Here is a 23,808-nt window from a genome sequence, read left to right on the forward strand (position 1 = left end):
TTATCAGTGTTCCTGGCTTAATATAGTTTCAGTCTTTATCCCTAAATGTGGAGAAGCCTTTGCAGCTGCGGATAGTGCAGTTAGGTTTTGGGTTTTTGATGTTGTCTGGTGGTTTCTGTTGTGTGTGGTGTGTTGTTGTGGGTTTTTTTTTGTTTTTTTTTTAACTCGTCTCTTTTCTGGGTAAAAACATGGCTGGATGGTCAGATCCAAAGAGGGGTGGTGAATGAAGATAAATCCAGTTGGTGGCCAGTCACAAGTGGGGTCCCCCAGGGCTCAGTACTGGGGCCAGTTCTGTTCAGTATCTTCATCGATGACCTGGACGAGGGGCTGGAGCGCACCCGCAGTGGGTTTGCAGAGGACACGAGCTGGGGGCAGTGTGACCTGCTGGGGGGCAGGGGTCTCTGCAGGGGGTCTGGGCAGGCCGGGCCGAGGGGCCGAGGCCAGTTGTATGAGGCCCAACAGGGCTGAGTGCCGGGCCCTGCCCGTGGGTCACACCAGCCCCCCACAGCGCTGCGGGCTGGGGGCAGGGGGCTGGGAACTGCCCGGCGGGGAAGGGCCTGGGGGGGCTGGTCGGCAGCCGGCTGGGCATGAGCCCCCAGTGTGCCCAGGTGGCCACGGCGGCCAGCAGCGCCCTGGCCGGTGTCAGCAGCAGCGTGGCCAGCAGGGCCAGGCAGTGCCCGTCCCCCTGTGCCGGGCCCTGGTGCGGCCGCCCCTCGAGCCCTGGGCTCAGCGTTGGGCCCCTCACCCCCAGGCAGACCCGGAGGGGCTGGAGCGTGTCCAGAGCCGGGCAGGGGCTGGGGAAGGGGCTGCGGCACAGCTCGGGGGGGGCAGCTGATGGAACTGGGGGCGTTTAACCCAGAGAAAAGGAGGCTCAGGGGGGACCTTATCGCTCTCTACAGCTGCCTGGCAGGAGGCTGCAGTGAGGTGGGGGTCGGTCTTCTCCTGAGTAAGAAGCAACAGGACAAGAGGAAACAGCTTCAAGTTTTACCAGGGGAGGTTTAGATTGGAGATTAGGAAAAATGGTATTCGCCAAACGGGTGATCAAGCATTGGAACAGGCTGCCCAGGGAAGCGGTTGAGCCCCCATCCCTGGAGGTATTTAAAAGCTGTGCAGATGTGGTGCTTAGGGACATGGTTCAGTGGTGGGCTTGGCAGTATTAGGTTAATGGTTGGACCTGATCTTGAAGGTTTTTTCCAACCTAAGTGATTCTATGATTCTATATCTATACACGGGTCTGCATCACCTGGCTGTGCTAAGCCTGCTCTGATTTGACCCGTTCTGATTTGGGAACGGTGGTCCCCTGGCCATGGCTCGTAAGCAAGACATGCTCGTGAAGTCTTCTGGTGCCTCTTCAGGCTACAGAAAATGAAACTCTATGAGAGACTAGTGGGGAGAGAAGGTGGTGCCATGATGTGCCCCAATACTCCCTTCTTCGGTTGTCACCTGGCCATGAGGAGGTAGGAACTGTTGCTCCATGGTTCCTGTGCCTCTGACTCAGAAGAGGACTGAGATGTCATGAAGGTTTAGAAACAGGTTGTTTCTGTTTTGTTCTAAAATGAGGGCATCAAAACATTCTTTTAGACATGAAAGGTTTTTGACCTCAGATGAAGGCTGTCCATTGTGTTTCTTGAGCATGTGTTATCTTGTGATCTCCAGGGAGGGCAAAAGACAGGCAGAGGATGCCAGCCCTTGCAGTTGACTGAGACAGGCTCGCTCTTTTGAAGTATCCTACTCTGGTTTTGGCTCCATGAGCCAAAACAACTGGGGCAAAATCATCATCATAGAGCCTGCTCTGTTCATGCCTAGAGGTGGAAATCTCCATTGAGCAGAGGAGTTCAGAGAAATGCCAGAGATTTCTTTATCAGCTAAAAACCTCTCTCATACTTGCTGGTTGTTTTGTGCAAAGGCTGGTGGTGCAGCTGTAAAAGCCGATGAGGGACAGGCAGAATAGTGGTTTTATCCCTTTGAAGGAGAACTTGATCGCTCCACAGTCATTCCTGTTTCCCAGGTAGTATTTGAACCTTTGCACTGTGCTTCTGCCGCTTAGTTGGTATCCAAAGAGGCTGAGCCTGGCATGGTCGGAGATGACGAGGGAATCCTCTGTGCCCATCCAAACTAATGGGGTGAAAAAACACCGCAAAAAGATAAAACAACTGGTTCGGATGATGATGATAAACACTGTCAGGTAAACTAAAGTGGATCAAGGAAAACTAAGAGGTGAATGGAGCAAATTCAGGGAGAGGACATCATGTAGGGGAATAAATGAATACCCGGATATTCTCTGAAGCGTCTATTTATTGTGAATCAACTCCTTGCCTTGTGGCTTGTGGTAAACAGGAGAAGCAGGTGGGGGTGGGTCTTCATCCTCCATCAGCTGTGCTGCTGTCCCACATCTAGCAGCGAAGAGCCCATGGCAGGCTGAAAGAGAGGACCCAGTCCTGCTGACCACGCTATGGGAGAGTTCCTAGCAATCAAGACACTGGGAGAAGCAGGAAGGACTGGTGCATGTCTGCCTTTGCAGCAGTGCTTGCTGCATGGGGAAGGCAGCCCATGGCTTCTGTGCCTCCTTTTTCAGGTGTCTCCATGGGAGGTGGAGCTTCCTTGTATGAGCTTGTTTGGGGGGGGAAGGAGAGGTGAAAGCCTCTAGTTCCTGTGCTTTTGGTTGGGCTGGATCTTACCAGTTTTTTGGTTGAATTGGAATTAATAATCAAAAAATACCAGGAGTGTTTACTGCACTGTCTTGCCCAAGTAAAGAAAACCAGCTAAGCCTAAAACATGTCCTGCTGTCCTTCAGCTGCGCGCCTGCTGATGGACCACCTCTCCAGGTGGTCACCCTGCTTTGATTTATCCCTCCTGGCCCCTCTTCCTGCCCACGGTGACTGTGCATGGAGCTGTGTGATGGAGTGCGGCAGAGCAGTGATGTAAATGAATTAAAACCTTGCAAAACTGATACCCTGTGAGGCTGGCGGGAGCAGCCCAGCAGGGTCATGAGCCACTGGGGCTGGTTGGGGTGGGAGCTGTATAAACTGCCTCTGGGAAAAACTGCTATGAAACCCAGTTTTCTGCCCTGCTACCAGTCTTGGGCGCTGCTTCTGATTCATGTCATGATAGGGCATGTATCTGTGCTGTAGCCAGCCCTGTTTGTGATTTAAATGGATGTGGTGAGGGGTGGCTGAGGCATGGACAGGCATCCTGTCCCCTGCCCTTGCTGCAGAGCCTTGTCTCTGCCAAAGGGTGGGACAGGCAGCTGTGGCCTTAACGCTGTAAACCACTGCAGGGATGCAAGGCAGAGCCCTGTGCCTGCAAACACAAAAAGACAGAAAGGAAAAAAAAATGCAAAAAAAAATCCCCCGAGAAAACAAAACCAGTTGCATTCTGCATTATTTTTTTTTTTCTAAACATAATTCAAAGTGTGATGTATTGCTGAGATGCACATTCCCCAGCCGTGGCAAGCTGGGCAGAGGTTGAGACACATCTTCCCTGGGGAGCGGGAGGGTTGCGTGAGCCTGAGTCAGCAGCAAAGGTCACTTGGCTGAAAGGCTGTGCTTGCAGGAGGAGAAGATTTCGTAATGATAACTGATGCAATGTTTGTGTTCGGCACTGACGGCGTGGCAGGCTCCATGTGTGCACATCAGAGGGAGAAACACCAGTTTGGACCAACATGAGTGGCAGGGCAGCGACAACCAACCTCACCTGCCCACTCCACCTCCCAAATGACTCCTCTCTCTCTCTCCCTTGCTGCTTCCTTTGCTTTCTCCCTGCTTTTTGTGTCTCTTCAGTCCTGGCATTTAATCTCATTGTCGCGTTGTTTGTCTTACGGCCTTGGCTCATCTTTCAGTTCCCCTTTGGGGTCATTATCACATATGATTAGTCTTGAAGGCTAATGAAGGGGATCAGACATAACTCTAGGGTATGTCTGAGCCATTTAGCATTTCTGAGCTCAAAGATCTGCAGAGGAAGTTTATTTTTAAACTTCCTGAGAAGATAAATTTGAATGTTGGATTGTTTAGGGTACAAGTAATAGAACTGAAATCCCTCCAGGGGGGAGCAGTGCCCTCTGGGATTTGAAACATCCCAGGGATAATTATCCAGTGCTGAGTAAGTCTCGTTAGTCTTGAAATAGCTTTTAGTGGATGATCACATTTTTCTTCACATTGGCTCGTGTGAAAGCTTGAAACCATATATTAACATTTAGCCTTCATTGTAAGAGCACCGTCAACATGTTCTTAATGTTGGTGTTATCCAGTCCCATTCTGGGAAAGCCAGTCACGGAATGATTACAGAAAATAACACCAGGAAATAAAAAAGGGCTGCTTTTTTTTGTTCGTTTTTTGGTTTTTTGTTTTTTGTTTGTTTGTTTGTTTTTGAGGCTACTCTTTAAGGTCCCATTCTTTCACTGTGTTAAGAGTAAGGAGGGAGCTGCAAGGTCTTGCGTGTTGGAGCAGGGTGAGGTTAGAGCATCCTCAGGACAGCTCCAGTTGCCGCCGTTTGGTAGCACTTTGCAGGGGACCGTAGCTCCAGCCCAGAGATGCAGCAGCAGGGCAAGTGCTGTGCTGTGTCACTAGCCGGGGTGAAGTGACACGTCTGCGTAGTGACTCAGCCATGTCCCTACTAAACATCTGCTGATGTGATGCAGATCATTAGTCATTAATTGGTGTGGTTATCTTTTTTTAGGCTGCTGGAAAGGGCAAAGATCATCTAGATGTGAAGCAGCTGAGTCAGTCTTCCACTTCTTTTGCCTTCAGGTCCCCCAGACCGTTTGGAGAGACATTTCCACGTGCCCTGCCTGGAAGACCCAGACCATCACGGTTTTATCTTGTACTCTGGCTGTGTGACCATAAGCCTATCACAGCTATATGGTGGGATTGGGGTCAGTAGCTGGGGCCTTCTGGCAATGAACCCTCCCAAGAAAGGACCTTTGGAGGCAGCGGGAGAGGGCACTCTGCCTTTGGGCTGCATGTGAGAGGCTTGTTTCACCCATGCTGCATTTGCTGCCTTCGTCAGCTCTGTAGAAACTCTTTAAGCAATCTGGGTCTTTACTGGGTATAGCAATTTCATAGTACTCCTTCCCCCCGCACACCCCATCTTCTATGCTTCCCGTCTTTGGCTCAATCTCCCCATCCAGTGCCTAATCTATAGGTACTGGTGGGTTAGGTACCAATGCTTAGGTGTCGCCTTACCTGGTATCTCAACTGATGGCTTGTAAATCTGTCTCTTTACTGATGTCTTTTATGTCATTACCCCAGACCAGACTTGAGGACACGTTTCTGATGCCACATATAATACCTGGATCCTCCCTGATGCAGCTGGGTTTGGACACTGCCCTTCTGCTCCCTTGTCTAGGTTTTTCTGTCTGCCTGAAATCTCCACCTGAATCTCTTCTGGTTGTTGTTTTTCTTGAAGGTTACAGACCCCTTCTCTGGTAATGGTGTCAGTGGTACCCTTGGAGATGGGGGTGTGGATATTCATCCCTCGTGCCTTGCTGAGCCACAGCAAACTCTACGTTTATCTGTTCAGTCCTCCCCACACTTGAAGCCCTATAGACCTTCCCCCATGTAGGCAATCCTGCTCATCTCCTGCAAGGTTGCTGAAACTTCAGTCTCTGCATCCTGCTAAGGAGGTTGGACTTGGTGAGGGATGTGTGCTGGGGACCCCCCAGGCTCCTCTGTGTTCACTTCCATTTGAGCTTTACACCAAGCAAGTTGTCTTCACAAAAATTAAGAAAATTATCGTAGTAGTAGTAATATTCCTAATAGTATCTATTATTTCTTCTTTTTTAGAAATGTCTCTTAGTGTACTTCAGCTGAACTCTTACACTACTCACCACTATCATTTTAGCAAATAAGCTTTTTCTGTCTTCTAAGCAAATGCTGCTGCTTTTATCATTATTTTAATTTCCCCATCTGTTCTGCCCTCATGTGCACCTCAGCCCTGCTCTGTGGGTACCCAGTGCCCTCCTGGAGGACCTCATGGGAAGCTTCTGGTGTTGCCCTAACAGAAATAAATTGCATGATCCCCTCAGACAATGTGGCAAAGTCCATGCTGTCCTTTGGAACTCACATAGTTAAAAGTGAAACAAATGCTTTGGGAAATCTAGAAAACAGTGGCTTGGGCTTGTGGAGCATTGCTTGGAAAGCTGAACAGTGGCATCTCTAATTTGTGGGCAGCCAGGTGAGACAGCAGGGAAGCCAAAACGTGGCCAAGGTTTCACAGCAGCTGATGCTGGACTACGTGGATGCCTCAACTTGGAGTGGGAAGGACTCTTCTCTGTTATCTGAGGAGCCTTACACATGCCAGGAGACCTTTGTTCTGAGTATTTGGAGGAGTAAAGTTCAGCAGGAATAAAAAGGCATTTCCCCACTGCCTTGGTTCATGTCGTGTTGCACTCTCTGTCTCTCTTGCAGCTGCGTAAATGAGTATGGAAGATTATGATTTCCTCTTCAAAATTGTTTTAATCGGCAACGCCGGTGTGGGGAAGACCTGCTTAGTCCGTCGCTTCACTCAGGTAAGGTTGGCTGCTTCTTGGATGTGGGATGTCGAGGTAGCACTGGGATGGGAGCCTGTGGCTTTGTGCAGAGGGCGCTGCTGGCATCGTGTCTCCAGAATATTTTGTTGTCCACCCTGTTCGTGCATGCATCACCTATAGCAACATACTGGCACAAGCAGCACATTGTACCTAGTGCTGTACTTGGCCCAGTTGGGGATCTTGCGCTGGAGAAAGTTCATCCCTCTCCGAAGATGGAAGGTCCCCTCTGAAATCCGCTGGGTCAACGCCGATTTAGGGGTGCTCTGGGTCGGTTACAAGGGCCAGCATGTCTCCTAGTGTGTTCCTGTGTGCCTTCTCCCCCCCATCCCTCGCTGCACAAAGCTCTCCCTGTTACTTGCCATTAGTAGATAAGTAAATAACCTGGGTCCTGGGCTGTCAGTCCAGTGTCTTCTGTTAAACACCAGACCTTTTTTCTGTGGCAGAATAACAGGGAAAGGGCCAAGCTTCTGGGATCCATCCAGGGCAAGAGGTTTTGCATGATGCACTGTAAAACATAAGATGTGGGTTTCTTGTTGCGCTGTCCACTAGGAATTGTCAGCAATTTCCACCCCCCCTCACTGTCAATTGTAGTTTTAAAGCTGTGGTGATGTTACACTCTCTTAACTGCATGTGACAGCCAGTGGCAATAACACTAGTCAACCCCAAAGGGTTAACCACAAAAATCTGTGGTCACTTCTGCTGCTTGTGCTTTGGCAGTGCAGCTGCTGTAAGGGATGGATGTGCCCCAAAATCAACATGACTTTGTAGACCTAGACACTAGAAATAAAAAAGCTCTGGTTACTATTTTTTTGTTTTCTTTGCTGTTGCTCCTTTCTGATGCTGCTGTAGTCAAATACTGCCAGCATCGTGCTGGCCCTTGCCATTGCTGTGGCACCAGTAGTGGCTGGCTCCATGTTTTGCTCCCAAAAAGCTGATCAGGGTTGTGGCCCCGGTGCTGGGAGCTGCCAGAAATGCCTTTCCATGCTGTGGCGTGTGGTGGAGGGGAAAGGAAACGCATGAGCAAAAGCGTCTTATCCCACCTCTTTCAAGATGCTGGGAAGTATGATGGAGGGTCCTCATTTACCCTTGCCTTGCCTCTTCCAACTGCACAGAAGAAGGGCTTTTCCCCTCTATTTTTGCCTGCCTGAATCCTTTGCTTCTCCCATTTTCCTGCCTCTGAGGTCAATGACTTGCTACGCTACTAGGGACACGTAGGCAGGGAAAACACTATGGGGTTGAATTATGGTAACCTTTGTGCTGGGGAAATGTCACATTTTCCTCTCTAAATGTGATGGAAATAAGTTCCTGGGGAAGGGGACAAGGGAGGAATAACTGAGGATGGAAAAGGGGTGAGGATTGGCTCCCAGAGCGAGTTTTGTCTTGCTACAGAAAGGTGCTTAACGAGACTCTTGGTTTTTTTCAGGGGCTTTTCCCACCAGGTCAAGGAGCCACGATTGGGGTTGATTTCATGATCAAAACTGTGGAGATAAATGGTGAAAAAGTAAAGGTAGGAGCCTGTTGTTTTAAGCATAAACTGGGGTGGCAGTACCATAGCTGAGGTTTCCTGCTGTAGCCCTCCTGCCGCTGGAAGGCATGCGGGGAGGTGCAGGGCTTTCTGGTATCGCTCAGGCAATGCTGGGTCTGACAGGCTTTGTGCCCCTTTCCACAATTACCATCAGGGTCCTAACAGTAGAACCTACTCTAAAGGAGAAAATGGAAAGGGAAGATCTTGCAAAACTCCGTCCTTGCCTAGGAGACACTAAGGTTGTGCCTGGCTGGGGTTGAGGAAGCGCAAAGAAGTGCTTCAGTGCAGCCTCTGCTCATGGCATTTCTGGTAAGCAGAAATCTGTTGCATTCCCACTGGGATGTGCTTGATGAAGATCACCTCCTGTGAGCTCCCAAGACAGCTGTTGGGGAGAGCAGGCTTCTGGACTTTTGCAGCTCTATACAACAAAGGCTTGTCTTCCACTTCTGCTGAGCTACGAATTCGGAAGAAGCGGAGATAGCCACAATATTGGTGCTTCAGTCAACAGGTTGAATTGAGAAGGGTAATGTCCTCTATTTCAACTCTTTCATCCTCCAAAAATCGGGTGGTGGGAACCAAACTGCTTCTGGGAAACCATCCTTGTTCCTGTGCTAACTCCCGAACCAAGCCTGAGCATCACTTGGCAGAGATCTACTTTGCCTGGGCCAAAACACAGGGGGGACCAATCTCATGGTTTAATGGGATCCATGGTTGGCTTCCAGCGTCCAGAGATGTTGGTTGGTGCAGTTTTGTTCATTAGAGATTTCACTAGAGATACTGTAGTAGTGTCTAAGAGATGGGAGAAGAGTATGGTTATCTGAGCCTGTAATGTCAAGGTGCCCAGGGTCCCTGAGCTGCTCCTGGAATTACTCTGCCTGCATGAAATCCAGGGGTATAGAAGTGAAAACCAGCAGTTTTCCCCTTGCTGCCTTCATCAAATCTAGTAGTGAGCAGATAGGAGAGCAGCGGCAGTGTGGCAGTGGCTGGATGTGACATTGACACCCATTTTTAAGCTTGTGTAAGTGGTGGGATGGAAACAGTGGACTGTTTTGGTTTTTTTTCATCTTTGGGTTTTTTTTTAACCTGTATTTCAGCACAGAGGGTTTTTAAGAAGAAAATCAGGTGGTGTATTCCTAAGTTCAGGACAGATTTGAGAAGTCACGATCATATCAGCAGGCTGAGGAGCTGTGCAAACCTATGGCCAGTGATGGTCCTTGACCAGAAGACCTTCCAGCCTGAGCAGGTGAAGGACAAGAGGGGTCAGTACACTCCACCTAGTAAAGACAGAGTTAATATTCAGCACATTGCTGTGCAAGTGGGACAGAGCTGCAGGCAGGAAAGCAGTGAGGATCACACGTAGCCCCTGTGGTGTTGGTGCTTAGCTCAGTGGTTGTGATGGTCATTAGCAGGTGTCTAGTGTAGCAGGGTTGCCCAGGACATGGATGCTGCTTGTCCAGGCTCCTCAGACAGCAGAGAGGCTTCTTTCAGCCAAAACCAGCTCCAGTGGAGCAGCTCAGAGGATCTAACCTGGTAAATAGATTAAGTACTGCACTGAAGGTGGAGTTCATTTTGTCCCTTGTATACCTGGCTTAAACCGGCTGGCCAGTCTCAAGATTGTCGTGATCAATGGAGGGAGAAAAACAATCTCGGGGAAAAACAAATTCCATCCATTTAAGACAGCTCTCTTTTCCAAGCATCTGGTTCCTTGTCCAAGTACAGCTGAAGCCTTAAGAACATAATTTATGTTTGAGGTCTGGATTTTGGACAGGTGAGCTCACCTGAAGGATCTGTCTGTGTGTGACTTGTTGCTCCCATGGCATAATCCTGTCATAAGACTACCTTGGACTGAGGATGCAAACTCCTTAAGAGAATATTGGGAGCAGTTGTGCCAACATGGGCTATCTCAGGGACAAGGATGGTTCAGGGAAGCTTTACAATCTAAACGAAAACTCATCAGTGTGGTAAGCCCCTGCTGCCTTGCAAATGTCAAGTGTCCACCCAAGTGGCTCACGTAATCACCTTGGGGCTGGCTTGTGTTTCACAGCGCCTTAGCCAGCAGTAGCTGGTATACCAGCTACGTTTCACATAACAAATACTGAGTTGTTAATCAAAGTCCCTCTCCCTACCTCACCAGTGCAATAAAGTGGAGTTGCTGGAGCTCAGCCACAATGACCAGCTCGGGAGGAAGCTTGGTATGATATATTTGGGTATCTGAGTGAACCTTCTGGAGTCGGAAAGAGAAACTGAATTCTTTCAGGAAGTGATCTTGTAGCTGAAACTTTTTGAGTAAGCGGTCCTGGTGAGAATAAACACTTAACAAGCAGGAAAAGCAGGAATGAGTCGGAGCACAGAGCAATAAAAATAGTATCTCGGTCAAACAAGGTGCTTCTCTGACTGTTAGCCCATCTAACAGTGCCCAAGCCATGACTCTGCTTCTGTGTCTGGTAGCATCTCCTGCATGTCTGCTGGGATCCAGGATGAGAGAGGAGACCTGTTTACCGAAAAGGTTTTCAGACTTGAAAATAAATGATGGATTTCTGGGGAAAAATACTTTCTAGCTTTCAAGACTGCAGTTGGAAGTCAGTGAAGAGGGACTTGCTAGCATGAAAGCTCTGTGCAAGCCATATCAGATGCGAGTGGCTACTAAAGCTCACTGACAGGTGAGCCGAGACAGCACTGTGCAGTTGGGGGAGTTTTGATCTGCCTGGGCTTCTCTAATAAAACCAAAAAGATGTGTGACACCTATACTAAAGAGGCCACACAAATCTGAGCCAAGTAGATAGCAGTTATCATGCTGGTCAAAGCTAACCATTGTCAATGCTGCAGGGGGCTGTGCTATACGGACCTGTGATCTTATTGTACTTGGTGGAAATGTTCATATCCATAAAGCTAAATGTGTGTGCAGATGTTGGGAGAGTGGGAAGCATCAGCTGGCTCCAAGAAAATAAACTTCTAGGTTTTCTGCTGGCTAAATCAGGCACTGTCCTTTGGTTCCTCTGAAAAAATGATAGGTGTAAACCAGCTGTTGTGAAGTGTTTTGTTTGGCAGAAATAATCGCTGGGGTGAAGTGTGAGATGTGCATTTTGTGTGCAGCAAGTTCATCAGTGGCTGTAAGGTCCGGGGCTCTTCCCTGCCTTCTGCACCCAGCTCCCAGGTGAAGTCATGACTGCAGCCTGTAAGAAACCCTCTCCCCCAGGGCAATCCCTTTTGCTTTCAATGTCTGTAATATTAAAGTGGTGGAAGAACATACACCAAGTTTTTATCTGCTTGGAGATCTTCTCAATAAATGCAAAACACGTATAAGCTGGAGTTAACCAGTAGACCAATCAGTAAATGTTCTTCCTGGGAAAACAGCTGAGCAATGACAAAATTATCTGTATTTTTCCATCTGCCAGAGTTTGGAGGATGTTTTTTTTTTAATGGAGACTCGTTCATTATCTGAATTTCATGTACAAGTAATTTCACTTATGGGTTTGTGTGTCACTTAACTGCGGGTGCCACGTTCAGCTGTTTAAGTACAACTGTGCCAAGAGATTAAGCACAAAGGTGCCCAGGAGCTGTAAGCCAGCCACAGATTACTTTCTCTGAAAAAAATGTACTTTTTCAAAATCATACTCCACATCTGAAAGCTGCTACTGGAAGCTCTTATTTCAAACTAACACATTTATGATGAGTAGCTGGCATAGTTCGACTTTGGAACTGGGCAAGAATGAAGTTTTCTCTGTTATGGGTTGTTGAATATATGGAAAAAATCTCAAATACTTTACCTTTTTCTTCCCAAAGTACACAGGATTCTGGCTGGAAATCGACATCTCACATATTTAATTGCAGGGAGGGGTGCTTTGAAAAAATAAAAGCAGAAGCACAGAAGTACTCTTTTATGTTGAAATGTTTTAATTTTGGATGTTTGTTTCTTTTGACTGCCTTTTTGAGGAACTGAGGTTTTGATGACCCACCAAAAACTATCAGATGGTCAAATTATAAAACCAGTATGAGTTTAGTTTGTATTGGGAAATGTATGTTGTCTTCCTGGACCAAGGGGGTTTGGCAAATGCTCATGACCTCTTTGATGGTAATAAGGCGCTGGCCCAGGCTGCCCAGAGCAGCTGTGGGTGCCCCATCCCTGGCAGGGCTCAAGGCCAGGCTGGACGGGGCTGGGAGCAGCCTGGGCTGGTGGAAGGTCCCTGCCCATGGCAGGGGGGTGGGGACTGGATGATCTTTAAGGGTTCTTCCAACCCAAACCAGTTTGTGATATAGTTAAGGACATGTCAACTAGCTCTACGTGTTGGAAAGCCAGGCAGTGAGCAACTGGGTGAGATGGGTGAAGCTGTAGAGAGCAAATGTGTTAGAGTCCTTGGATCAGCCTTAAGCTGAGCTCCTTTTTCGATCCTGTGGTTCCCACCCATCAGTGCATCATCTCAGGATAATTATAACTAGCTTTGGGAGCTAGAGGAGAGGCTTTCCTATTTCTTCTGAGATGGATGCTGCTGTTGGTTTGACTTCAGGGTCAGGAGAAATTACTTTCTTCCTCGAGTGCCGGCATTGTAACCCCAGGCCAGCAGCGTCCACAGCAGAGGGAGATGCCAGAAGTCGCGTGAAAGCCTGCAGACCTGCAGCTTCCAGGGGCTGTTGGCTGCAGTGCCAGCTGACTTTGTGCCTTGTGCTTCAATCTACAAGTGCAGGAAAGGGAACAAAAAATGCTGGGGAAGGGGAGCCAAAGGGAAGAAGAGCTAAATGCTTTCCCAGCATTGGTTTTACCCTGAAGGGTTGGAGTTTTTTTTTTTTAGGTCAAAAAAAGTGCTGCTATGAAATAAAATTTTTTTTTCCTTTTATCACCCTTCCTTATTGTGCCAAAAGCTGCAGATCTGGGACACAGCAGGACAAGAACGATTCCGATCCATCACACAGAGTTACTATCGCAGTGCTAACGCGTTAATCTTGACCTACGACATCACCTGCGAGGAATCATTCCGGTGCCTCCCTGAGTGGCTGCGAGAAATTGAGCAGTATGCCAGCAATAAGGTCATAACCGTGCTAGTGGGTAAGTGATGACTGTCCCTGGTGGGGGGTAGTGTGATGAGGGGGTGAGCTGTGCCTGTGGAGGGGTTGGTGGCAGATGGAGATGATAGGAGGAGGGAGGAAAACGTGGCATCTGTGTGAACTGGTGGCGTGGGATGCTCGAACTGGTGCGGCAGATCTTGTTGCCCACCAGTTGTAGCAGCAGGTGGGCACGGGGTACAGCTGATGCCTTAAATGTAGTGCTTGGAGCATTCCTTCTGTAAATAACCCCATGATGCTGATAGTGATGTTCAGGACAGATATGGTCCCATCTCAAGTCGGTGGCTATTGCATGCAGAGGTGGATGTTTCCCACCACTCGGTCCCATATGGGACCAAAGTGTTGATGGTGCAGCTACTAGCTGAGCTAAGGATACAGCAGTTTCCCTTGTGACTCCCGGCTTGGATCTCTACCAATATATGAGGATCTGCTCAAGCTGGTGATCCCTGCAGGTTGCTGTACCTTTAACTGTGGGACAACCAGAGCCTCATCTTGAGCAGCTCAGGACCTGGGAACCACATCAGGATGTGATGGTTGTATGGATCATAGCATTCATAGTGGGGGCAGAGCTGGGAGACTGGAGACGTTTGAATGGCTTTTAGGGAAACTAAAAATAAATAACTGAATGCTGTGTTAATCTGTAGAACTTCAATTCAAGCTAAAGCAGACCTCAGTCTGCTACAAGCAAGGTGAAGGTTATTTTGCCTGCCCGTGCTTTTCCATGCTCTGCTTTCAGCATCTGACACTTAGGACTTGGCTTTTAAAGGCCCAAGAATATATAAAGAACTATGGAAAAATAACTTGGGGAAAGCCCAAAAGTTTTATGCTGCAGTGTTGATTTCACCTTTAATAGTTTGCTGTTCAAAAGAAAAAAAAAATCTAAATGATTGTAAAATATGTTTAAGATTTAAGAAATCTCTTGACTTTTATGTGCCTCAGTGGTATTGCAAACGAGCTGTGGGATTTACAGAGCTTCTAAACAAGAAACTCATTATATACTCCACGAGAAGGGTATGGCCCGTGTACAAATGGTGCAGAAATAATTAATAAATGACTAAGAAATGTACACATGAATTTTTTAGGGAACATTAAGGTAATTATCAGCATCTACAGCACAAAACATAAACGATAACAGTTATAACACACGTTGAAGATGGTGACGCCCATAAACCACTTGTGTCGAGTGATAATCTAGTTAGAAAGGTAACGTCAGTGTATGCGGCGTGTCCAAGCAACTGCTTTATCAGGAAAGAAGGGAGATCACGGATGAGAGGAGGGCAGTGAGGCATGGCTTGCCAGTGGAAGCACAGTCTCTCCCTCCCACTAGTTCTCACTAAATTGCTCGTACAAGTGAGGCCAGGAGATGTTTGCTCCTGAATCTGCTGAGTCCGTGGACTCAGCCCCCTGTTATTGCAGATCCTAGGCTTTCATCTTCATGGTAAGAACAGTTTATGGCAAAAACATTGTTTGAAGCAAAGTGGCCAGTAATAGGGTATAATCATATCAGATGCTTGCCTGAGGCTTTGATCAACGCTCTGCCAAACTGAGCTCTCCAAAGGAAGGGGCTGGTCTCTCGCCCCACCTCGCTCTGCGGGTGCCCTCCAAGCCCGTCCCTCTTCCAGCCACAACAGTCAAATCCTGCATGGGAATATTGAAATAGGAAAGCTGCCTTCCCTGCCAGGCTTCTTTTAAAGCTTGTAATGACATGAGAAATACCACGTTTAGTGTCTCATATGCTGTAATTGACATTTTAAGCGCTCCTCAGAGCAAGAACAGGAGAATTTTCAATGGATATTAAAATGGAAATCCTTTAATGTCAACTGATAGCAGCAGACATGCACTGGTGCTAAATTAAAGCTGGATGACTTGGATGTTCACAGGGCATATTCCATTAAATGAGCTGATATTAAACGAACATGGCTGCATGTATCAGGGAATCCATTATTTGGAGGGGAGAGCAAGCACTAAGAGTTTCACATCAAAGCCACTGTCCATACATCCATACAACACCAAACTTTTCTTTATCCCCTTATCAACTTCTGTTTCTCTTGTTTTGGAAGTCAAATTAATGCCTCTTCTAAAATATTTTATCAATGCAGGTAATAAGATTGATTTAGCTGATAAGAGAGAAGTCTCCCAGCAAAGAGCTGCAGAATTTTCCGAAGCACAGGACATGTACTATCTGGAAACCTCGGCAAAAGAGTCAGATAATGTGGAAAAACTCTTCCTGGACTTGGCCTGCCGGTTGATCAGTGAGGCACGACAGAACACCCTTGTGAACAATGTCTCATCCCCCTTACCAGGAGAGGGGAAAAGTATCAGCTATTTGACTTGCTGTAATTTTAATTAAAGAGCTGGCACGTGATTTCCCTTCCACCATGGGCCAAGAGGATTCTTTTTTTTTTTTTTTTTTTTTTCTTCTTCTGTCTTCTGGGATATACCTACATGAAGGGAATTGCTGCCACTTTGCCCCATCTGACTTACCCTGAGGTTGCAGACCTGAAAGCATGGGAGGCTGACAGCTCCAGCTGCATGGCAACATAGCAGAAATGTTTAAATTTAAATGGTTTAAATTTCATTTTTCTTGCAGTCTCTGGAATGCATTAGGAAAAGAAGAGTAGCACAAGTGCTTCATGTAATGCAGAACCTGAGCTATTACATTTCTTTCTATGGGAGACTAGAGCCATCTCTCTCGAAGATAATTGAAGAAATCAGAATCTGTCTTACAAAACAATGTTCTTGGTCCTTTTTAAAATAAAAAATAAGAAACCCCCCAACAATAAACACTGACCCTGGACTACACTGGCAATCCTCTGGCTGCCAGCAAGTGAGCTCTTAGGACATGTACATAGCGGCTTCATGGAGGACTCTGGTGTTTGAAATAGTGTTATGTCTCTCATCTACAGGCACTTTCATGAACCTGGAATTGAAAAAAGTTACATATATCAACATTTTCAAGATTTAAGAAGACATGGATCCAGCTCAGTTGCTCCCTTTGGTGCTAGCAGTTCAGCAAATATTCCATAGACCAAACGTAGTCTTACTACATTACTGTCCTTTGAATGTGTAACTTAAACTGGTTAGGAAAAAAACACTAATAAGCACTGTTCATAAAAATAAATAAATCTTGTTACCTCTTTTTCTAGGCCTGAGTGTAGTGGGAAAGAAAGGACTGTGCTGCTTTGATATCTAACACAGGATGAAAAGACTTTCCAGAAATTAAAAAAAAAAAAAAAAAAAAAGGAAATTAACCATTTCTCTTCTAATTGGTAATGCCCTAACGTGAAAAATTAGCTGTGGGAAAGGTTTTTGGTGGAGTTGGAAAAAGCGCACCTGATGTGACCAAAATCTCGTGCGTGAATGGATTGTGCATAAGGAATTCAAAGAGGGGCACAGTTTGAAGTGGCAGTCTGCAGTATGTCTGGCTTAAAAAATGAAGTTCGTAGATACAGTTCTCATTGAAAGGCAGGCATACAATTTGCAGAGGGGCTTTTTATGCTAATTGGAAATAGTGACGGGTTGCAAGGTGGTATCGTTCTGTGTCTGACCCATCTAGCACTCACCTTGTGGAACTGCTCTCCAAGACGCTCTTGAAGGTATCTTCCTGGCATCCAGTCTCTTTGCTAGAGTAGCTTTCAGTAGGTTCAGGGCTGTAGAGTCATCTAATTTACTTGATGCTTTGTACTCTTAATCCCAGACTCCAGTGTATGTGTTCAGGCAATTTCTTTTGTGACAAAGGCCTCTGAAGTGGAAGCACTATGGAGTTTGCAATGTTATCCCACCTGTAGTGCCATATGCAAATAATGCATTGCAAATTAACACATTGGTGTTAAAGGGAAATTGGAAGATAGGGAATATGCACATGAGAAATGATATTTAGAAGTTTGAGTTCCGTTTAGCTAATCCAGATAAATCTCTCCTGGCAATTACATGGCTGTGAAATGCTGTAATTTAATCAACTTAAAATTATTTGGCTTTGACTGAAGATTATAACAGAGTCTTTGTATTGACATAAAAAGCTGCCAGTAAGTACTTCTTGAAAAGAATAACAATTAAAAAAAAAAAAGCGCAAGCATTTTAAAATGCATTTTCATATTTTCCTGGAAAGACTTCGTTGGGCTGTATCATGTTGTGCCTTTGATCTGTAATGGGGAGACAACTCTGCGTTAAAGAGAGGAGGGGATCAGTCTGTCATGGCCATTTTTAATATTTTCTTGCTATTTTTTAGGTCACTTTCTTCTTTTATGACTAGTGGTAAAAAGGAAGATGTGGAAGGTGTGGTAGGAGGCTTGTTTGTCATTTAGGCAACATTGAGCAAAGAGGTTCTCTTAGATGACATGTACCCCAACATCTCACACTTATCTGCTGTGCTGGCCTGGTCCTTTTCAGTCTCTGCTCCTGGTGTCATCCAGGGATTTAGAAATGTGTGGGACTCGGTGGCTTCTGCTGTGCCGGACTGTGGGGTACAGCCTGTGCTGAAGGGCAGCATCTTGCTTGAGCGTTCCTCGGCTTCCTTGAGCATTCCTTGTCTTTCTTGAGCATTCCCCAGATTGCCAAATGCAGCCTCACTTGAGCTTGTGAAGACCACCCAACTCTGGGACTGCTGGTTCTGCACAGCTTTTAGATCGTTGTTTAGAGCAAAGCTCAGCGTGTCACGTATAAGGTGACACTCAAGTTAAATCAATGCTATGTATATTTAATCTGTAAAAGCTCTTACTCTCCAGATGCTGGACTTGTCAGTATGTAATTGATAATGAATAGGGCAGGGCTGTTTGAGCAAATTAGTCAAGGAGGAGAGAGACTAAAACACCGGTGGGTTCCTCAGCCTGATTTCCAAAAGCATCAAAGCTGAGCAGGCACTTTTCATTCCTGCTGAGTACAACTATAAAGTCATTTTAAAGTGCTCCTTGCATCACTTCTGGAGATTGAGCTCTAATGCATTGTCACGACTGAACAAGCTGAACCGGTCGAATAGCCGAAACTACCAAGTTTTTATTTTCTTGGGTATTCATTTTGAGGTTTCTAGAAGGCTAAGTTTCTTTTCCCAGTGTTTTCCTAACATGTAGGTGACTATTTTGGAGACTAGCTGCCTTCCTTGAAGTATTGCTTCTTTTTATTGCTGGCAGATCTTCTCCCTGTAAGGACTCCACCTCGAGGCAGTGGGGTGGCATGCTGCAGCTGGGCTGGTGTTCAAGTAAAGTGTCTGACTTCTCCAGGGACAAATCTGAAGTGATTCCTCTCAAGGTTGATTCTTGTGGACTTAAAGTTGAAAAGAACAACGGTGGTAGGTGCAACGTTTTTTACGGTCATAAGCCAAAGCTGTAGTTTTGAAACTAGCCTCTTTTTCTGCAGTTAACACACACACTACCTGTTAAAGAAGTAATATTTTGCTGTTGTAATTCATTACAGGATTTATTTTTGTACAACTTTGAATATCTCTCTAGTGCATGCAACCCACCTTTCCTTGTAGCACTGAGGGCTTACCTTCTCTTCTACAGTCTGGTCCACTGCTGAAGGCTTCCCATCTAGAAGAGGGGCTTTATCAGCTGCTGATAACAACTCAATGCTGTGGAATAGGTTTCAAAGTCCTGAAAAATAAAAGGAGATAAAATACAAATCTCCATTACCTGACAATCAGCACTCCAACTATGGCCAGCACCTTGCTAGATGAGTGGATTTTGAGAGAACTGTCAGTAAAAGCCTTGTGATTCTTGCTGGCTCAAGTGTCCAAAAGCCATGCAGAATTGACTATAATGGGGCCAAACTTGACTGGAAATGTTCTCTACTATCAAGAGAGCAAAGCATTGCTTTTAGTGCGATTGCTAGATTTGGGTGTGTTTTCAGGGTGATATATTCACAGCCATGGACTAGCTCCAAGCAGAAGGCAATATTGCATGGTCGACAGATGTTGGCTTTATATAACAAACCTGTTTGCAGAGGTAAGTAAAAGCATCTCCTGCAAACTGAGTGATCTACACTCTGTTTTCTGGTTCAGCCACTGACTCATGCTGATTTTGGGTAAACCACCAAATGTTCTGTACTTCAGATGTGAAGTACTTGCTGGTATTTTGCATTGGGTATTTACACTGCGGGTTTGCTGGGACAAGCCGTGACTTTGTTCTGTTCCTATTTGTGTTCCCCGTGAGAGACCGAGTGCTAGGGGGGGAAGAGCAGCCCTTCAGGTCAAAGAGTTACGATGGGGAAAATGAAATCGGGGACACTGTGTGCCTCTTCCTACCTCTAATACTGAAGTCCTGATTTGATCTACCGGTAAGTTGTTTGAGTGTGCAGTCAGATACCCGTTTGTGCTGGAATGCTAACTGGCTTTGCCATCATTGCTTAATGAAAACCGCACGTGACAAGTTGTCAGGCAAGATCCTTTGTTCTCTGCCGTAGAACACATGGAAACAGCCCTTAAAATCTGTCAGCCTGATGGTGCTGTTTGTCTTTGGAAATAGCTATATTGGTAACAGTTGGCTCCCGCTAGTCTAGGTTTAGCGGTTTAATGGCTATTGAATTCCTTCAGCATCGGTAATAGCAGCAGGCTGAGGCTGACACAGGAGACAGTGATTTGAAGAGAGAGAAAGTTGAAAGCAGTGATGCAGAAGCATGGTGGGTGCGCGCACATGGGACGTCAGGCTTCCCCGAGCTTTTGCTGACAAGGGATGCAATTAGCTATAGTCAAACCCACTGGGGTTTGCCTCATTCGTTGTCCCAAAGGACTGCTGTTTGTTCAGCTGCTTTTCCACTTGTCTCGTCCGTGCAGTATGAAGACCTGTCTATAAATTAGGCTGAGATGTTGAGCTGGCATGATTTCTGTAGTCAGAGGCTGAATTCAGCTGGAAAATAGGTGAAATTCTCCAGCTATTAAAACAGACTGAGCAAACATGCAGGACACGCGTGTTTGGGGACCTGTGGTGCCATTGGGGTCGGAGATGGCTGGAGACAGCGTCACAGAAACTCTCTCCTGGTTGTGGGGCAGACAGAGTGCTAACAGCCCTTCGTGCCACGGGAGAGATGGCTGTGCTGGGGGAGAGATGGCTGTGTGGGGCAGAAAGTGCAAAAGAAAGAGATGGTTTTACTCAGGATTTTCTCAGTCCCATCGTCTTTAAAAACTGCATCTATGATTTTGGTTTTGTTTGCTCTGGACTTTAAGGGATGCTTTGAATTTGTTTCATCTGAAATCGTTCTGTATTCTTTTGCTTTCAATATCAAAGCACCTGATTTCCTCATACAGGGTGCTTCCACCAACAGACCTTTTTGAGTTAATTCTGCTAGTGTCTTCTAGAAATACCTTTTTCTTTGTGAATTCCTAGTGAGCAAACATGGAAGCTCTCTGAAACGTTGATGTATGTAAGGGCTCACCAGAAAACCCGCTGGAGCTGAAGGAAATACTCTAATCAATCCTGGTAGTGAAAAACCTGTGAAAGGTGTTATATCAAAATGTGTTTTTCCTCTGTTCACAAACTTAATTTGCTTCTCTGAACAAATTTGGCTCTGGACACCATCCTTTATCTTTGCATTGAGTCTGTCCTCTTGTTGTTGTGGGTAATAATTGTTGCAGTTACTGTTCACAAGGAGCAGAGGATCATCATTTTGAAGGACAGTCTTGTCTTGTGATGATGAGTGGTGGGGGAACACTTACCTGATTTCCTACAAGCGACTAGCGCATCCTAAGCAAAGCAGCCGCAACTGGAGCTTACCATGTCTTTGAAATGGGATCATCCACCCGAGCTGTAGTTAAATGTACCGTAAAGGTTACAGCTCTCACATCGGCCTCAGTTCAGGATTTATCTTGGCTAGAGCAATAGACAACAGGGTAATCACCCTGACCGTGATGTCAGGCTCCCAAAGTAGCCCACGGCGTTGCTCTGACTTACCTCGCTAATCACCACCTCGCTGAACTGGCCCAAAGTTTCCTTTTGCGGGATTGTACGATCTCCAGCCAAGACAGATTGCCAGCTGTCATCACCCCTGGATTCCATCACACCCTTTCCCCTCATGCGAATGAGCTGTAACTTAAACCAGAAGTAAAAACTATGCCATGTGAGTTGAGGGTGTTGGTTTTTTCCCCAAGTGGGAGCCACAGATCCAGCAAAACACCCCTCACCTCTAATGCTTACCCCTCCAAATACAGTCAGCAGGGTAACTGGGGAAAGCCAACTCGGGTATAGCAGAAACTGAGATGGAGTGTGATTTAGGCTGAAAATACTGTCAGTGAAAGATTAGACTGGTTTTAAGACTATAGCCGGTGTTAACAGCTCAGCTTGCCTGTCTGGATAAGCAGGAGCTGGCTGTGCTGTGCTCGGAGATGGTCTCTGTTTTCACATTAATAACTACCTGTTGGCACATCCTGGATATGATCACATTTGCTTTGCTGTACCAGTTATCCTTTTCCAGCAAGCTCACGAGATAATTTTAGCTCTGGTTAGTGCTCCAGTTAAACTCGAGAGGCAGATGCCACCTTTACGTGTGCACCTTTGCTTTTTCTGCTGCTGCTTCTCTTCGGCCTCTTCCCAAGGCCGTGCGCGCTGGTGAGTGCCCTGTGGTGATGTTCCTGCTGAGCATCTCCTGGCGTCCAGCCCTGGTTCACAGGCACCTGACACAGCCAAAACCTGTGTCAGTCGTGGCTTTGGCTTTGCGTGGCTCCCTGGGGGAGAGGCAGTGCTAAAAGCAGGCTTTTGCATTCATGGGCCGTGATCCAGGGCTCCAGTGTGTCTGGTGACACGTGAATGCAAACCTCGGAGCTTTTCAAAGCCCGATTCCTCTGGTACTTTTCATCCATGAATCTGCTTCTTCTGAGTGCTGCTCGTGCCTCAGGCACTGTGGAGGTCTCAGACTGGAAACTATCCCGGTTGTGCAATCCCAGTGGTTCTGGCTCCTGCTTTAGCTGGGAGGAAGAGCATCCGTGGCTCATCTCCCCTGCCACGTCGAGTTTCTTGCTATGAACATAAACCTAACTAATTCCATGAGCCTGTTCTCAGCCAGGGCATCCTATAAGGAATGCTTCCCTTCATTCAGATGTTAAGAAATGGTGGGGATTTGGTGCAAGTGAGTAAATCCCCAGTGAGCAGGTGGATGCTGCTCTCCATCCCGGGAGACTTGTGGCTGTGTGGAGGAGAGTCATTCCGAGCTCTCACCTGGGGGGTGGTGGGAGTATCTCTGAGGGTCTGGGTCACATCACTGGCACAAGCTTTAGCAAATGTAATGGCTACAGTGTCCCCAGCAGCCAAGCCTTTGTGGAGAGGGAAGAGGAGCTGGTTTTGACATTTTAATGGAGTAAGAATAAAATGTTTGGTCTCTCGCGGGGAGAGCTGCTGCCGTTTCAGGTGCTGCCATTGCCTCAGCTGCTCTTGCAGGCTGGAAGGAAGCCTTGCTGCTGGCCCCCACGTACAGGGGAAAACCTGGCTCCTTAAGCCAGTGTTTTGGGTGGGACAAGGCCATCTCAGGAAAGTATGGAGGAAGCCCAGCGCTTGTTGCTATGCCGATTTGGAGTGACAAGTATATCTGGATATTAGAGAAGTGGTTTAAAATGCGCCATGGTTTTTAGTATAATAAGATATACTGCCGAGATGTCACATCCATTTTACTCTCCACAGCTGTTTACAAAAGAAAAAAAAAAAAAACAACAAACACCCAACCCTGAGATTGGAGCAGCTGCAGTCACTCAGCTGTCAATATGGGACAAGGCTTTTTCTGCTCCTCTTTTATTTCCACTTCACTCTGTTCTGCTGCACATATTTGGCTGTTCTGTGAATTTGCAGATCATGAGATTATTTTTTTCCCCCCAAACTGCCTTTGATCTATACAGAAAGACTCACCCAGCTCTCATTTGAATTCATTAATACTTTGAGTAAGCATTTTAATTTTATGTTTACTGGCTTGTTTCCCTTTGTAATACTATCTAACTGACAAGCTCATCGTGCTCCGCATTACCTTTAGGTTTTTGAGTCTAAAACACTTCCTCTTTCCTGAAAGCTCTGATCATTTTCAGAGATGTTACAAAGGCATCTTCATTTCCTCAGGAGAAAACCTGAATTACTCTCAGCCTTGATTACTAGCAAATCAATATTGAAGCACGTAAATTTTTTTTACAGCATGAACAAAGTAGGTTTTATGCCATCAACTGTAGTTCGAATTGTAGTTTTAAAACCTGCTTAAACACTAAAAGCAGCATTTTGTTTGCAACTTCTGTGCCGGGGAAGTCGCAGCATTGAAGGAATTTCCTGGGTTGGAGTTTATCTCGCAAAGGTCTGCTGTTTTTTCCCCAACAATTGTGAATTTAGCACAATGTACAGAGTATTAGCAAGACCCCTGATTCCTAAACATGTGGCTAGAAGGATGAAGAGAGGATGTGTTTCTTGTTGATCAAGCACAACCATTTCAGTGGAGAAAATGCACTACAGCTGGTCAGACCATTGATCTTGAGTTGCTGGGGTAATGCTGTCTTTGGGAAGAGTATAGGTGTTAGCAAATTGTCAAACTGTGAATCATTGACTGTCAGAAGCATTTGGCTTGTCTGTTTTTTAAGTTCTTGTGGTCGTGTGCTACAATGGGATTGAGAAAGGAATGTACTTTGGGTAACCAGGATGATGAATGTATGATGCTTCATGTTTGTTTGTAACGTCCTTTTTATACTTAGAAATTGCTTACATATGTATCTGTATGTAAATAAATGTTTAATCCTTTCCACTTGGTC

The 23,808-nt window shown here is 46.3% G+C and overlaps 1 protein-coding gene across 1 annotated transcript in view; it reads left to right on the forward strand.

The window, feature by feature from the left end:
- Window positions 1-23,801, forward strand: part of RAB30 (RAB30, member RAS oncogene family) — a 53,160-nt gene extending 29,359 nt beyond the window's left edge. The window contains exons 2-5 of the mRNA XM_055702314.1: window positions 6,405-6,505; window positions 7,950-8,033; window positions 12,909-13,092; window positions 15,209-23,801. Coding sequence (XP_055558289.1) covers window positions 6,413-6,505; window positions 7,950-8,033; window positions 12,909-13,092; window positions 15,209-15,459 — 612 coding nt within the window. The 5' untranslated portion in view covers window positions 6,405-6,412 and the 3' untranslated portion in view covers window positions 15,460-23,801. The remainder of the gene's footprint in view (window positions 1-6,404; window positions 6,506-7,949; window positions 8,034-12,908; window positions 13,093-15,208) is intronic.
- Window positions 23,802-23,808: the final 7 nt, after the last annotated feature.

This window comes from Falco cherrug, chromosome 2 (genome assembly GCF_023634085.1).
Source record: "Falco cherrug isolate bFalChe1 chromosome 2, bFalChe1.pri, whole genome shotgun sequence".
Taxonomy (NCBI): Eukaryota; Metazoa; Chordata; class Aves; order Falconiformes; family Falconidae; genus Falco; species Falco cherrug.